The following is a 17,266-nucleotide window of genomic DNA, read 5'->3' as shown; positions in this document are numbered from 1 at the left end:
AACCGTCAAGGGCCTCAGTGCCCGCACAGGCACGCAGGTGCGTCGTCCAGGAGCTCGTCAGTTCAAAGCTCGAGGAAACCATTTTTATAAACAACCGCAATGGACCGCACTCCGCTAGCTCCTCCTCCGGGTCGCCCCAAGGGAAGCTGGTACATGAAGTTCTTGAGTGGTTCACCCCAGTGGGTGCAAGTAAGTACTCAAGAACTGCATGTACCAGCTTCCCATGGGCTTCCCCAACTATTTTCTCTACTGAGGAGGGAAGTTATCCCGAAACCCAAGCCATGTCTCGGGCGATATTTTAAAACCCGGGACATGTATCGGGTCTAGAGATTATCCGTTTAACAAGTACTCACTTGCACCCACTGGGGTGAACCACTCAAGAACTGCATGTACCAGCTTCCCATGGGGCAACCCGGAGGAGGAGCTAGCGGTGTGCGCTCCATTGCGGTTGTTTATATAAATGGCTCCCTTGAGCTTTGAGCTGACGAGCTCCTGGACGACGTGCCTGTGCTGGCACTGAGGCCCTTGACGGTTGCTTGGCGGCCCTCTCTTCCACCCCTAACTATTTTCTCTACTGAGGAGGGAAGTTATCCCGAAACCCGAGCCATGTCTCTGGCGATATTTTAAAACCTGGGACATGTATCAGGTCTAGAGATTATCCGTTTAACAAGTACTCACTTGCACCCACTGGGGTGAACCACTCAAGAACTGCATGTACCAGCTTCCCATGGGGTTAACCCGGAGGAGGAGCTAGCGGTGTGCGCTCCATTGCGGTTGTTTTTATAACCGTTCAAGTGTAAACTGTTATGCAAATGTTGTGAATGTACTGTTCCATTTACCACATGTGGTAAACTAAATTCAACCAAAATCAGATAAGAGACTTCTGCACTATAGCTTTTGCTCCAATGTTTATTATCTTGACAACTGGAATACATTCTGCTTCAGGTATCCAAGATCTTTTAGATTTATGTTGCGGTTCACTAATAATTATTCTGACAAGATTCATAAGACTTTGTTATGGTCATCCTTGTTTTAGAGCAAGAAGTAAATATTGATTATTTATTTGGACTAAGTTATAAATGGAACCATGCCTGTGAAGATTGCTCTTTCGCATGTAGCACTGAAATAAATTCTGAACGATTTCCCTACTTAACATTACTGGATTCTAAGGCTGTGCCTTTTGGGAAATTGTTGAAAAAGACTAACCAAATGTGACCTGCCCAAACTGCAGATCATACGTTTTGCCTACATTGTTTCTGGGAACAACTGGAAAATGCCTTCTAGTAATACTACAACGAAGCAGAGCAGATGTTTCCAAATTTCAAACTAAAATTTCAAACTTCAAAGCTGGACAAGTATAAGTTTGGGGAAGAACTTGTACTACTTTGGCTATCGTCTTTCAGGAAGGACTTAATACAACCTCTGGACACTGTCTATTTTAAGGGAAAAACTGGATGGACAGAATGTAATGGCAGCAATATTGCATAAAATCACAACTTTTTTTTTTTTTTAAACTACCAAACTCATCTTTTCTTCAACCTACGTTCTTGAGGGGAATCGCGGAGAAAAAAGTGGTGTACAGTGTTTCTGCTTCATGGTTCATCTGTGTTTTAGACGTTATTCAACCTATTGGGGTAATGTCTTCAAAAAGTTCTTCAAAACTTAAGAATCTTTATCTTGCAGAAAGGATTTACTATAACATCTACATACTGCACTATCTAATTTAAGTTTGAAACTGGCTGGTCCTAATCCAATTATAGCAGCTTTAAGTTGAAAGCAAAAACAGCCTTCAAAACTAAAAAACTGATACCTTTTGTTTCTTCAACCAAACTTCTATGTACTACTTGTGGGGGGGGGAAAAACTGGGATTTTCTCTATGGATCATCAGCAGTGAACACATCATTTGGCTTACCAGGAGTGATATTTTCTAGGGGATCTCCAAAATTAAAGAACTATTTTAAATGTAATTGTAGTATTATACTAGATATAATAATTAAGACCATATTTCTTCAGTAGGTTTGCTTAGGTTACTATAATAACTCCAGATAAAACTGCTCCATGAAATGTAGTGAGTGGAATGCAGCGTCACTTATTTATAGTCCAGTACTGTGCAGTCTTTTTATACATCTATGGATTGTTTCTTTTCCCCACTGTTACATGATGATGCTTAAAATGGTTTAATGTGATATACTATTACTGCATTAATGTCGACTGTTGTATTTATTTTCAACATTTTCAGTGTAAAAATTAAGTTTATTGTGTAATTCTGTAAAATGTAATACTAACTTACATTTGTTTCTTTTTAAACAGAAGAATGCCAACATCTATTGAAGTGATGTAATCTCCTAATTAGTTCTTTCTATGTAGTTAAATGAACTCACATTGTCAAGGTACATACCGAGCTGGAGTGATACAGCCACTGACACATCCAGACGCACACCGATACAGCTATATACACACCCACTGAAACTGGTATGTGCACTCACACAGCCACTTATTTACCTATAAAGCCACCCATGCGCCCACTCTGATACAGCCACTGACTCATTCATTCACTCACCCTCTCACTCAGTGATAGAGCCAGTGACACACCCACTCACCCATACAGCCACTGACACTCACACAGCCATTCACAACCACCCACTGTCTGTCATTGACACCCACCCCAGATAGTTACTCACAGGCCCACTAACGTACAGCTGTTCCCGCACAGTCAGCCATTCACTCTCACCAATACAGCCACTGACACCCTGTTCTCTCACCCATACTCAACTCCTACACCTTCTAACTCACTGATACAGCATCTCACACACCCACTCACCCATATAGGAACCCCCACAGCCACTCACTTACCCATACATTATCTCATGCACCCACTAGTCACTCACACCCATACAGACACAGCCACTGACTTGAGCATGTACCCACTATCATTCACTCATTCATAGAGGCAGTCATGAATGTATTCACAGATGCATCCTCACGCACGATTTCACTCAAACATACAGTCCCTCATTCTACCACTTGCCTACATTATCTCACTTGCACAGATGGTCATACTCTTCACTCATAAACACACTCACACACTAATACAGGCACTCCTCCATCCAGTCATTCACACATCAAATTACTCACCCATGCAGCCACTAACCCACTCAGTCATACACTTATATAACCACTCTTCTCTATATACACACCCATACAGTTTATCCTTTTTAGGTCTCGCCTGATCCAGCGCATGCGCTGGTCTGGCCAAGACATTTTGTTTTCAGGCTTTTCAAAGTGCTGCCGTGGCCTAAAGCTTCAGTGCACGTGAACACGCACGCAGCGCCATGTGTCTTTCCTCCGCAGCACGCAATCGCGATCACTTTCGCGGCCGCGTGGCCAATGCTTGTTAGTACCGCCTTTTGTGTTAGTTACCTTTTAATTTAGTCATGGATCTTGAATGTACAATTTAAAGGGCTTTCTTCAAATAGTTAGTTTAAAGCAGGTACGTGGTAAAAAAACATAACCGTGTTTGTTATTTTCCTCTTTTTTGCACCAGCTGGGGAATTTATATACTGGCCAAGTAGGTAGAAAACAGCCTAGTGGTAACCCTAATAACGTCCTTAGTAGGCTTCTAACGGCAAGTGATTTAAATCTGTCAATTCAAAACTGTAAATTCCATAATTAATAGGACTGTCTGCTAATAAGCCATAACAAATGAATGCATGATATAAAATACTGGACAAGACGGACTTTTAAGAATAACTTCACCGAAAACAGCAGCTCTTTTCTGCCTTTCTCGTCTGTGTGCGCAGCTCTGGTGCACCAGTAGTGTTTCCTGTTTGCAAGTCTAATGACCCGGAAGAGTAAGAAATACTGCATTATCACATCCTGGTTGGGAACGGGCACCCTTTTGCCCTTGGTGCAAGGATCAGTCTGTGTTGTGGGTGACTGCTTCGCATGTGGGGGGCTCCGAAGGTAGCTAGAGTGTGGGCTGATATTTGCAACCAGGTATTTTAGTGTTTTATCGATTAGCTGTACTCGTTCCTGCGTCTCCCACTCTGCGTACTTTTTTTGCCCTCTGTAGTTATTCCCCATTTTATGAGCCCACCCAGCTCCCTTGTGTGCCCAGCGCGCTGTCTTCCTTTGCCACACTGCCCAACCGGTCTTTATATCCCGTTTTATTCCAGAAATCAACAAATTTACATCTTAAAACCGCATGCATCATAACAGAAACAGCAAATAATAGATCTCTGCTCAGGTAAGGCATTTCCTAAGGGCGCCTGGTCTGATATATAGTTGAAGTTGCATAATATTAAAATGTTAGATAATAGATTTTCCGATACCCCGTGTCAGCCAGGACTGCATTTTTCACTCATGGGCTTTCCTTTTACAAAACTGTTTGTTTTTTCCGTGTAACTGAAGTGAGCTACATCTCTTGAATTGATTCAATTCTTTAAAAGGAATTCCCAAACAGAAATCTCGGGTGCCTGCTGCCTGGGAAGTATGACCAGTAAATGCGTTAAATGGAAGGGATACCCTGCCAATCACTGTCCCTTTTTGAGGTGGAAAACCGGCCGTCATGCCGTCTCCTGCACGATCTAAAGTTACACTGATTTTGCGGCACTAATGAATAAGCGATTTATCCTACATTCACTGCTGTTAGTTTATTTGTTACACTTAATTTCACCAATCGCCTTACTAGAATGCCATCTCTGCAGGAGGGTTGTAGCACTTACAGACAGAGGAGTGCGTAGTGAAACGAATGCATTTGGAGAAATTCATCTATAAATATGAAGATTTTTTTTGTTAATGTAGTCAATTTGCACATCTTCTACGACATTCCTCTAGGTTTCAGAAACAGCTGTGAATTTGGGTCCGTATTTTCTGTCAGGTCAGTTAGTCTCGGATTCGTTTTAACTTCTTTTTTTTCTATTATATTCCTGCAACGTTTTGGAGCAGTTGAATGTCTATCTGAACAAAAGTTTTAGTTTTTTACCTTTATGTTTTTTTCGGGGTTGAATCCAGTGAATGACTTATTGTTGGGGCGCAATAATACTAGGTCCAGAACTGTTTTGTGACCTGGAAGGATGCACCATAAACTACTGTACATGCCCTTGGGTAGTCACATAAATGCGTGGCAGCAGTCTACCAAGTTTGGTGATTCAATAGTTATGACCAGACCTTTTCTTTCTGTGTTAAAGAAGAGTGTGGTCTACTAACCATTTCATTTTAGTGTGGAGCCACAGACTCGTGCACTGCCATTTTGTGTGCGTGTTGAGTGTGCTTATGTCTAGCAGATGTGTGAAAGCAGTAGTCAATGTATTATGGTGATTGAATACCTGGACCAATGCATCCATTCTGGATAGCCTCTGGCTTAGCAAGGCACAAGACAAACGGTGTATACACCATCCCCATATTATAGGGTTGTATCAAGTGCATTCCTGTGACTGAAGGGTAGAAACCTGGACCATAAGTGATGTGGGAGGACACAGGGTAATCCATAACATTTAGTGAGACCTTTGTTGGCAAAAGGTGGCTAATTATTTCTTCGTGATTGCAGTCATTTGGTAGGCGCGAGGGGTAGATCTACAGTTACTGTTCAAGGTGAGAAGTTTCTAGGCAGACCATCCAATTTATCTGTCCCCGATTACTGCTTCAGGAAGGCTGGTAACAGCCAGATACAGAGATCTCACACTTCCGTGTGCCTTTGTTTTGGATACCCCTGCTTGGAGCCAGCATTGTGCCTGCCTGCTCTAAGCACCATCACTATAAACACATCTGTGACTACCAGCCTGAAAATGACCATTGAAAGAGAAACAACTCAAACTGGTTCCAAAGTCTTACAGAGTGTATCTACTCCCCTGTCTATAAAATTGATACTTAAACCACTCAACCACATTCCTGTTCTAAGTTCTTATTGCTCAAGGAGGGCAGTGCTCTCCAGAGGACAAAGGGCTGCTTTGTGACTAGAGCTGTTATCTCCATGACAGCCAGTATCCCGGACATGAGAGGATATCTTTTGACTTGTGCACTTCTTCCTGGGAGTGATTAGTCTACTTGGCACCTAGAAGCTTTGCAGCGTACTAATAATGGGAAGGAAGTTTGTGAGATAAGCAGTTGAGAACATTGTAGCGATTGAAATAAACATTTTTAATGTTTGAAGACATACGTTTCACTTTTTTGCCAGAGTTCCCTGTAGTAATTGCTGCAAAAGTGAAGAATTTATGTGACGCTTGGAAAGAACTACATTTCTTGCTTTCCAGATACTTTGCCTCTCCACTTTCATTCACATCAGAAATGTGTAGTATGCAATTCAACATTGAGATTTGTTCTGTAACTGGCTCTCTATACCCATCTAGAATTTAGTAACTCACCATCACCGTAAGATATTTAATCCAGCATAGCTTCTGCTATCTGACAAGTCTTCATATATTTTCTTCAATTTAAAACAATGTAGTCGATATTTGTTTCTTTTGGGATTATACTTCAGTCACCATGTCTGCTTGACTTGGTATACATGTACCTTCATGAGGATACCTGATCATATAGATTTGTTATATAAAAAAAAGTATATTTGGTTTGAAAAAAACCATTAATATATTACATAAAAATTTCCACTCAAAAGAAAAACAGTGGGAAAATGTATCTGAAATTATTTTTTTTTCAAATTAATTTAAAACATAAATAAAAGGCATTGTCATTTACAATGCCAATAGCTTAAACTCTCGTAAATGCGAGACCTCTTGCATTGCAAATGCTTGTTTAACCATGGAAGGTGGTTCTGACAAGAATCATCTTTTTTCTGAAACTATTTTTTTTTCTAACATTTTTGTTTCATGCAAAATGGCAAGGGGGGAATACTAATGACTATCACAAAAACAGTGGAAAAACTGGAGTAAATAATACAAAAAAGTAGTACGTATTTTGCCTTGCTATCTCCAAAATGACATCAACAGACTGCTCACCAGCTCCAGCAGACTGCTCACTAGCTCTTAAGGTAGTGTTGCAGTCAAGGCAATACTCCTTAACTCGGGATAAATTTCCTAACTTAGTATCTCCACTTCTGCTGGCACCCACTCTCCAGGAGCAGGTGGTGCAGTTGTGGGGGTGGATGGTGTTTTTTTTTCAATTTACGGTAACCATACGAGGATCCGTGACACCAGTCGTAAACTACCTTACTTGATCTAGTTGAGACTCTGTATCCCCTGGACATCCTGGGAGGAAACCGAGAAGAGGGAATGGCTGATGCCCCACCACCTCCCCTCCCCCAGGCCCTCACACAAGATAACATTAAATAGTTTATTCATCGTAAATGCACACACTAAATTCATAAAATTTGCAGGCATATTAGCACATGAAACACACACATATTGTAGTTATACATGAATTTTTACCATTTAAAAAGTGTAGTTGCTGTATTAATCAAATAAATCCTTGTTGTTTTTTTATTGTATTTTGTAGGAATGGCTAGAATCTTGGGTCAGGAAGGTAATTTTTTAATGAACATTAACTAGTCGCAATACCGGAGAGTATCTACAGTGCCTTTAATGTGTTCTTTGAAGTGTGTTTTAGAGGTAAATCAAGAATACTGGTGAATATCTGCATTAATGTGTGGAGTGCCATGTAGGGTAACCTCTTGTGGTATGGATTCTCTCGTTGCAGGCTGTTGGAGAGAGAGGGTCTCGGTAAATGGACTGTCCACAGACGTTTAGAACTGTCATTTTATTGACTTGGCTCCATTTCTTTAAACAGGAACTTCATACTAAGGCTCCAGTAGCTCAACGTTTAAAAGCATGCTAATTTTTATTTAGGATTACTCCATGTTAATGTATTTTTGAGCTGAAAAGGGCAAACCATCTATAATGCATATTTTTGTATAGATATCCTTCTATTTGGTTTATACAGCCTGCCTCCAGGCCCTCCACTCCGCCCAGTTCACAATACTTGCCCAAGCGGTTTTGGCCTTGTAAAGTCAGCTCTACAGTGCAACTCTATGTAATACCTATTGCTTCCAGTATATAGACTGAGGCCTTTGGATCTGCCCTCTTTTGCCATAGTTTGTGACTTTGTCCGTTTAATCTTGGACCACGCTTGAGGATTATCCATTTCCGTTTCATGCTGTTTGATCGTGCTTTCTGCCCTTGAGAGACTGGTTTTAGTAGTCTACTTAGAACATATAGCAGGGGCTATTTGCTAAATTGATACTGCTTCTTAAAAGGGTTTCTCCCACTAATAGCAACGTATTGTTGATGACCAAATGCTCGGATGGATATCTGCTCAAATGCTCATTCCCATTTATAGGTTATTTCTGGGAATAATAAATCTGAAAGACAATTAGTTACAGAATTACCCCCAGGCGTCACACCGGATCCGGGAAGTTTTTCGTCAGCAGTACTCCTGCACGTTGAAAGGTGGCATTGGTCGACCCAGCATTCGACGGCATCGTGGTCGCCGGGATAACGTTGCGGTAGCTACTTAGACACTGCCCTCGCGCATTGACCTCAGTTATTTATTTCTTCTGCGCCAGCCAGTGCAGATCCGGAGAGAGCGGTACCTCCAGTAACTTTTTCACTTTTGTGTTATTTTGTTTTTGTTTTTTTTGGTCGACCTCAATTTTGAGTCTTCGCCTCCTGGTGTAAGTCAGGGATGCCCGTTTCAAGGATTGAGGCTCCTGCAGCTGACTGATGTCTAACAGATCCGCACCGCGTTTGCCTGTTTTGCCTGGAGCGCGACCGTGACCCCAAGGCGTGCTCCAATTGCTGGACCATGAATCCGAAGTCTTTGCGGGGGCGGTCCCGAAAGCTTCTTTAGGCCTGGCAGTCGGCTCCGTGCCGTTCGAGGTCCCAGACTTGTGGGAGGTCAAGGGACTAGTCGCGGAGCCACCACCAGTCTTCAAAGTCTTTGCACTCCTCAGTTAAGTCGAAGCAAAAGAAGTCTAAGAAGCACTGTCGCGCTTTGACTTCTCCCAGTCGGTTGGCGGTGGCGGCGAGGGTTGCGGTTGGTGCCCCTCCCACGACTCCGCGTGCGGAGCCCTAAGGGTCCACTCTGAGTTTCCCCAGGACCCAGAGCGACGCCTGTCCAGTTTGGCACCTTTTACAAAGTGATTCATGCCATCTTTGAGCAGCCCGACTCTGCCGACGTGCCTTCAGGCCCCACGGACTCTGCTGGGGACCCTGGGCCTTTGATGCCAGCGGCCCCAGCACTGCAGGGCCTCCATGGATCCAGACCGGCGCGGGTCATCCTGATTACACCTCTCCTGGCGCCGATTCCACTGGCACCGCAGCCGATGCCGGTTATGTCCCCAACTGGCTTCAACCCCAGCCTCCACCCCGATGTGGACACGGAGCCGGACCGGTGTCGACCGATGCCGGATCCGGCACAGACTGGTACTTTTATGCCCCTGTTCAATCCCTGGCTCTTTGAGACTAGATTGGCAGCCAGCTGAAGGAAAGGAGGACTGGGAGGGGTCTGGAGACCCCCGACTGACCAGCTAGGTTACGAACCGGACTGGAGAGAGGAACTGGGGGAAGCCAGTGGTCTGGATACCTCACCAGACCTTGGCATGTTATCGCCTCCTACCGTGGTTACGGAGGAGGGAGCGTCTTATACCGTGGTATTGCGTAGGGTGGCCGAGGCTCTCCACCTCGAGCTACCTACGGTGGCAGTCGGGACTAACCTCCTGACTAAGGTGCTTCAACCGGCAGCTAGCTCTTTGGAGCCCCTGCTGCCTCTTTAATGAAGCCCTCACCAATATCCTTTTGGGCACCTGGTCCAACGCAGGAGCTTCTATGGATAGGATGATTGTCCAAAGCCACCGTGTGGTCCCGGGCACCCCACTTTCCTTTTCCAACACCCCACCCTTGAGAGCTTGGTGGTCCAAGCCTCCACATCCAAAGGCGCATTCCCTAACGCACCACCTATTAGGGAATCCAAAAAGCTGGACTATCGAGGTTGTTTTCTTCTTCCAGCTTGGGACTGCGGCCGGTAAACACCGCATGTCTGTTGGGCCGTTACAGGCTCGTGTGTGGGATACGGTGGCCCTGTGCTGCCCCTGTACCCGGAGGAGGCCCCGGCCGTACTCCCGTGCAGTTGATGAGGGGAGTGACGCAGTATAGTTTACGATTCGCTATGGACTGGGTACCACCGACTCGCTAGGCAGGACGATTTCCATGTCGGTAGCCCCTCGACACTATGCCTGGCGGAGGTTGACTGGTTTTTCAAGGAATGTCCAATCCACTCTTATGGACATGCCTTTTGATGGCTGTTGCCTCTTCGGCAACAAGGCTAGAGCGCTTTAAGGAGACTCTGGCTACTGCCAAGTCCTTGGGCCTCTCCACCATCCACCCTGCGCAGTCTGCTTTTCGCCCCTTTCATGGCTACAGAAGGGGGGTGCCCCACCACATTCCACCCAGGGCCACAAGCTGTTCAGCCCCTGCCAGGGACGTAGGAACCACCGTCTTGGTTCTGGGGACCAGCGAGCGGGCCAGTCCCCCACCGCCCCCCTCTGCAGCAGCCTCCAAACCCTCCTAGTCTGATCTTCCAGGGCCACCAATCGCCAGTGGGTGGCAGGATTCGCTGTCACCTCCCCCACTGGCGCATCATCACGTCAGACAGGAGGGTTTTTCAGATAGTCTGAAGGGGCTACTCCCTCCCCATCGAGACTCTCCCCCCCCCTCCCCCACAGCCATGCCACCTCTGTACCATCGCATGTCTCGGGATCATCTGGCCCTTCTTCAACAGGAAGTTAGGGCTCTCTTGGCCAAGGGAGCCATCAAGCGAGTTTCTGCCCCAGAAGTAGGTTGTGGTTGCTATTCCCACTACTTTCTGGTGCTCAAGAAGGACAAGGGCCTGCGTCCTATCTTGGATCTCAGGAATGTCAACTGCTTCCTCCGGCAGGAGAAGGTCAAAATGTTGACGCTAGCTCAGGTCCTGTCTGCCCTCGACCCTGGATACTGGATCATAGTGTTGGACACTTGCAGGACGCTTACTTTCACAGCCTCGTCCTGCCAGCCCACCAGCATTACTTGTGGTTCACGGTAGGCCACTAGCACTTTCAGTTCACCGTGCTCCCCTTTGGCCTTTCCAACGCCTCTTGGGTGTTCACGAAAGTGATGGCGGTGGTCGCAGCTTATCTGCACAGATCCGGGGTTCCAGTCTTCCCCCTATCTCGACGACTGGCTGTTGAAGGTGGGCTCGTCCCAGGCTGTCGTTTCCCACCTCCGGGCTATGGCCGACCTCCTGCATTCGTAGGGTTTCTCCAACGTGCCGAAGTCGCACCTGACTCCCTATCAATCTCCTCTTCATGTGAGCAGTTCTGGACACAATGCAGTTTCAGGTCTATCCTCTTGAACAGCGAGCCCTGGCTATTCGGGCTATGATTCCGATCTTTCAGCCTCTATCCTGGGTTTTGGTCAGGATGACCCTCAGGCTATTTGGCCTCATGGCCTCCTGCATCCTGCTGGTGGACCATGCCAGATGGCATATGCGGGCTCTGCAGTGGGACCTGAAGTTTCAGTGGGCACAACATCCGGGGAACCTGTCCGATTGCGTCCAGATCTCGGAGGGCACTGCACTCAAACTGTAGTGGTAGTTAACTAACCAGGATTGGGTCGACGGCAGATCCCTCTCCCTTCCCCAACCAGCGTTCACAGTTGTGACCAATGCATCACTTCTGGGATGGGGTGGCCACATGGGGGAGACTGAGATCAGAGGCTTCTCGTCTTCGGCAGCGTCCGGGTTCCACAACTTTCTAGACCTTCGGGCAATCCGTTCTTGCACTGAAAGCATGCCTTCCCTCTGTCCGGGGAAGAGAAGGGCAGGTGTTCACGGACAATACCACTGCCATGTGGTACTGCAACAAACAGGGCGGGGTGGGGTCGTGAACCTTATGTCAAGAGGCCCTCCACCTCTGGACATGACTGGAACATTATGGCATATCCCTGGTGGTTCAGGACCTGGCAGGTTCGCTGACACCAGGTTCGCTGACACCAGGGCGGACGAACTCCGTTGCAGATGCTTGATGGATCACAAATGGCGTCTTCACTCGGAGTTGGTGCAATGTCTCTTTCAACATTGGGGAGAGTCTTGGTTAGATCTATTCGCCACCGAAGAGAACGCCCAATGTCAGCAGTTCTGCACGTTGGAAATTCCAAGGCAGCACTCCCTCGGTGACGCTTTTTGTCGCGAGTGGAGTTGCGGTCTTCTATACACCTTGCCGCCTATACCAGTTCTGCCCAGAGTGCTGAACAACATAGTGCGACCAGGACAAAGTAATTGTGGTGGCTCTGAATTGGGCACAAAGTCTGGTATCCCGAGCTATTACATATGGCCATCGATCCTCCAATCCGACTGCCTCTTCAGGAGGATCATCTGTCACAGCAGCAGGTGAAGGTCCTCCACCCAAACCTGTCCAGCCCCCACCTCCTTGTGTGGGGATTGAGCGGCGGCAGTTAACGACTTTCAACCTTCCTCCCAAAGTCTGTGATATCTTGGCAGCAAGACGTCCCTCCACTAAGACTGTATACGCCTGCAGATGTAAAATAATTGTGACATGGTGCGCAGCAAAGGCTGTGGATCCTCTTTCCACCCCTTTCTGAGGTTCTCTCGTTCCTCCTTTCTTTGGCCCAGCAGGGCTCTGCTCTGGGCACTCTTGAGGCCTACCTCTCAGCCAATTCAGCCTTTCTTGGGCTTCCTGGTCTTCTTTTTTCAAGTCCCCTATTGTAAATCGCTTCCTTAAGGGGCATTACTCATCTTTTTCCTCATGTTCCCTTCGTAATGCCCCAGTGGGACTTGAACTTAGTTATCGTATGTGCGCTCCCTTTTAGCTGCTACATAACTGTCCTCTCAAGCTTTTGCCTTTAAAAACTGCCTTTCTGGTGGCCATCACCTCTGCGTGCAGGGTGAGTGAGCTCCAAGCTCTGTCTTCTAAATCTCCTTTTCTGGCTGTTCATCCGGACAAGTTTGTCCTCCAAACTCGTCCTTCCGAAAGTGATTACTTCTTTCCACATTGGACAGACCATCACTTTGCCCACCATCTTTCCGCATCCCTCCAAAGAGAGGCTCCACCGCCTGGATCCAAAACATGTGCTTTCCTTTAATTTGGATCGCACAAAGCAATTCCGTATGGATGACCAACTCTTTATTGGCTACATGGGCGCCAAAAGGTCGGGCCGTGCACAACCAGACCATTTCTAGATGGGTCGTTTTGTGCATCAAAGCTGGTTATTCCTTGGCGAAGAAGGATCCTCCAGTGGGGTTACGCACCCATTCCAACAGGGCAACTGCAGCTACCACTGCTTTGGGACGTGGAGTTCTCCTTCATGACATCTGTCGGGCAGCTACATGGGCATCGCTGCACATGTTCACAAAACACTACTGCCTGTACAGCCAAGTCTGGAGAGATGGCTTCTTTGGCCTTTCTGTTCTCCAGGACTTTCTGGTGTAAACTTTGTTTGCAGACCCACCTCCGGGGTTGGTATTGCTGGGATATCCATTCTAAGGTAAGGAATCTATAACTAATTGTCTTTCAGATGAACAAGTTACTTACCTTCGGTAACGATACATCTGTAAGACATGGATTAGTTATAGATTCCTTACCTCCCCACACATCTTCCCTGTTCTGAAAAGTGATCTCTAGTGTTAAAAACTCCCTTTCAGGGCCCTAGTTTTGTGCACCAGTGGTCAGTGTCTTGCATGGCTCTGCGCTTCTGACGTGGAAAGTAGTGTACAGAATTGACGTCGATGCGCAAGGGCGGCGTCTATGTAGCTACTGCATCATCATCCCGGCGACCACGATGCCAACGACTAACGCGGAGTCGACCGAAGCCACCTTTTTACACGCATGTGCACTGCTGATGAAAAACTTTCCGGATCCAATTTGACGCCAGACAGTAATTCTAAGGTAAGGAATCTATAACTAATCTATCTCTAACAGATATATCGTTACCGAAGGTAAGTAACTTGTTCAAATGTGCAATACATAATCTCACAAATGTTTGCAAAAGTATTGCTGCTACAACATTAAAGATCTTGATTCTAATCTGTTTGAATATTCACAGAGGCACATAGATATAAATCATGCCTGTTTACTTTATGGAATGCCAAGAAACGGTGCTTACCAAAATGTCTTCTCTCAACAATAGTTTCCTTCCTGAGGTTTAAGGGCAGGAAGGCTGCAAAACAGCTTTTGAAAAGCGATTAAAGGATGATGGGTTTAAAATATTTCAACAAAATGCGTAGCACTTTAATAGTTAAACAGGTAAACAATTTAAAGTTGGTCATCTGTGTTATGCACATTTTTCAGATTGATCTTGTATTTGCAAGGCTGGCCATGCAGACTATTCCTGACAATTTGGATCTCCGTGATGATTCACGTTTGAAGAGCCTAGATATACGGTGTATAAGAAGCTTAAATGGTAACATTTCTTCTTTATTTCGCAAATCTACAGTGGGATTATTTGTTAAATTGGATTGTCTGCTTATCTGAAATGTTACGTACTATACTTTCAACATAACTGTGATGCATTCAAATAAACATTCAGTGTTTATAATGTTTATAGAGTCGTTTTTTTACCATAAGAATGCTTAAAAAGTTGAAGGTCTTGGTTTGCATTTCAGGTGACTAATATTAGAGCATTGCAGCATTACAACATTTGATGCCCCAGTGGAAGAACCTAAATGCCAAAAGGGAAATGCCAAAGTATTCAGGACCAGAGAGTTGAAGGAAATGGCCAGCATTGGCTGATTCTAGTGCGGTCTCTGAAGGAAGCAGTGTTTGTTTTTGGTGTAGGGTGTAATAGCATGTGGTGGTAATGTAAGGCTCCTCTCTTCACAAGCTATTGATCAAGTTATTGTTCTGGTGAAGCTCTAATTGGGGAATGTGTGTGGCGATCTGATGAATGGGGAGCAAAGGATTATAAGTAGTTTAGGTGAAATGGGTTGCATTTCTGGCTTGATAGGGATTATGTGAATGGATGATCTGAAGTTAATAAAACTTTTACTGTGGCCCTTGTAGCACAGCACTTCAGTTTAATGTTTTTCTGTGAAATCTACACGACTTCTCTGGCTTCCATTTAAATCACTATCCGTTTTCGGTCTTGTGTAGGCAGCGCATACATGCTGTCTGAGACGTGGTGTATCTACAGTAAGGACTTCAAGCATCGACCATCTTTCTCATTGGTTCCTCGTACCGTCCTTTTGTGAATGCCTGAATTTGTTTGGTGAATACTCTTAGTAGGCCCTCCTTTTGGACCCTCCCATGAGGCCTGCCTTTGTTACATGTGCTCTTGCTCTTCAGGTTATTTAGGATACTTTGAGAGCCCTTTTTAGGTCTCGCCTGACCCAGCGCATGCACTGGTCTGTCGAGACTTATTGAGAGGGCTCCAAAAAGTGCTACCAGGCCAGCCTGTAGCTACAGTGCATGTGCGCGCGCGGTGCTTTGCCGCGATTACTTTCACTTTAGCGGCCGCCCGGCCGCTTTGATGTTTGAACGCGATCACTTTTACTTTCGCGGCCGCTTTGCATAGCCAATAGGTCTTGCATTTGGGACCTTAGAAGTATTTAGTTATGCAACTGTTGCATGGCTATACACTTATGGTCCCAAAGGCGAGACCTATTGGCTATGCCAATGCTTGTTTTCTTTTGACCTGCCTCTACTCTGTTAATTGTTCTGTTTACTTTGTGCACTGTTTGCGGCCACTTCATTTTCTGGGCAAGCCAGTCTTCGGTGTTTCAGCTTCACCCTTAAATCTCCTTGTGCCATCCTGCTCACCCCTCCCACAACACTGCTTGCCCACCACCACGCCGAGGTCGTTGCTTGATTTTGTTGGTTTCTGTACATTTCCCCGACGGGAGTTTGTTTTGAAACTTGTAAATACTTGTATGGCATTTTGTTTAGGTTTTGCCATTGTTTTGTGTTAAAGCTATAAATGTATTTCAATTGTGCTTTTTGATAGGCATGGGGCGAACTGATGCCGAGACTCTAACCCGGTTCCCACCATGGCTACTCATATTCAGTAATCAACTGATGTTATGTAGGCTGGAACATGCTTTGAGCGTTTTTCCAAATGACCACCAAGCCTTCCCAGGATGATTACTGATTTGGTTTATCAACCTGTAATTGGTTAACTGGAGCCAGCTGCCGATACTGTCCGCAGGAGGCATGGCATACAGCTTTTCCTTCTGTATGGTCCCATGTGCAGCATCCAGTTCCTCTAAGGCATGATGAACTATTTTTACGTGTTTTATTTTGTTGTGTGTCCCCATGCTTTGGAATAGCAGGGTACTCTTCTGTGCATGTAGGTTTTCTGGCTTGTGTATTTTATGCCTCTGCATGATTATGCAAGTAAGCAGTATTACAAAGAAACTACATGCAATGACATACTTATAAAATATATGCATTTGATGGCTGGTGGCTTCAGTGTTGCAAAGGTTATATATGTATGTGTTTGTGTTTGATGGCATGTGTGGCTGTAGATACATGTACCTTGCATAAGTCCGCCATCTATAGTGTTGGGCTTGGAAGTGTGCTAGTTGTTTTTTTGGGAAGAAGTTCTTTGTGTTATAGTGACTCCTCCTCTTGCTTGCATTGGGCATGGTCATCGACTCAATTAGGTTTTTTCCACGGTCTGGCTCGGTCATGTGTTCCTCTGCTCCGGTCGACACCATCAATAGGATCCTTTTCTATCAGTCTATATGGTTACTGATCAAGAATCATTCTATTATACATCCAAAATCGTATAAGATTCCATTCGGACGTAAATTCTTCCATGTTTTTTCCTATACAGAAACTACTTAAGGGTATGGAACGGACACCTTTTAAATTCTGCCCTTCCTGTCATTCAAAATTCCCTCATACCGATTTACACAAAGTGTTTAACATCTACCTCTCACCGAATCATCAAGAACAAAACTGCAAGGCCTGTAAAACTTTCAGGTCACAGAAGAGACTTCGGGACTGTAAAGCAAGATGAATGCAAATGTCCGGTGCATCATAGATGCTGCAGGGAGACCTTTTTGATTAGAACTGGAAACCAAAATGGAGGCACACCCGTCTGCTGCAGATGAGGGTACTTTCTCTAAAGAACAAAGCTCCGACTCAGAAACCCTTACACCTGGGAAACGGTGATTAAAGTGCCCCAAAAAGTTACACCCAAGGTACAAATATCTGCTGTTGGGCCTTCACGGCCTTCGGGCCATTGTCTGCACCAAATGCATGGTCATGGAGAGTCTGGCATCAGCTGAGCTCTGTAAAAATCAAGACTGTCGATCCAAAACAGTC

General features: G+C 45.5%; 1 protein-coding gene across 3 annotated transcripts in view; it reads left to right on the top strand.

Moving 5' to 3' along the window:
• PAPOLG (poly(A) polymerase gamma) overlaps positions 1-17,266 on the top strand; it is a 465,484-nt gene that overhangs the window by 230,991 nt on the left and 217,227 nt on the right. For all 3 annotated transcript variants that reach the window (XM_085612363.1, XM_085612362.1, XM_085612364.1), the window contains exon 7: positions 14,291-14,402. In XM_085612363.1, the coding sequence (XP_085468489.1) occupies positions 14,291-14,402 (112 nt within the window). The remainder of the gene's footprint in view (positions 1-14,290; positions 14,403-17,266) is intronic.

This window comes from Triturus cristatus, chromosome 6, assembly GCF_964204655.1.
Source record: "Triturus cristatus chromosome 6, aTriCri1.1, whole genome shotgun sequence".
Taxonomy (NCBI): Eukaryota; Metazoa; Chordata; class Amphibia; order Caudata; family Salamandridae; genus Triturus; species Triturus cristatus.
This window is presented reverse-complemented; position numbering and strand designations above follow the sequence as displayed.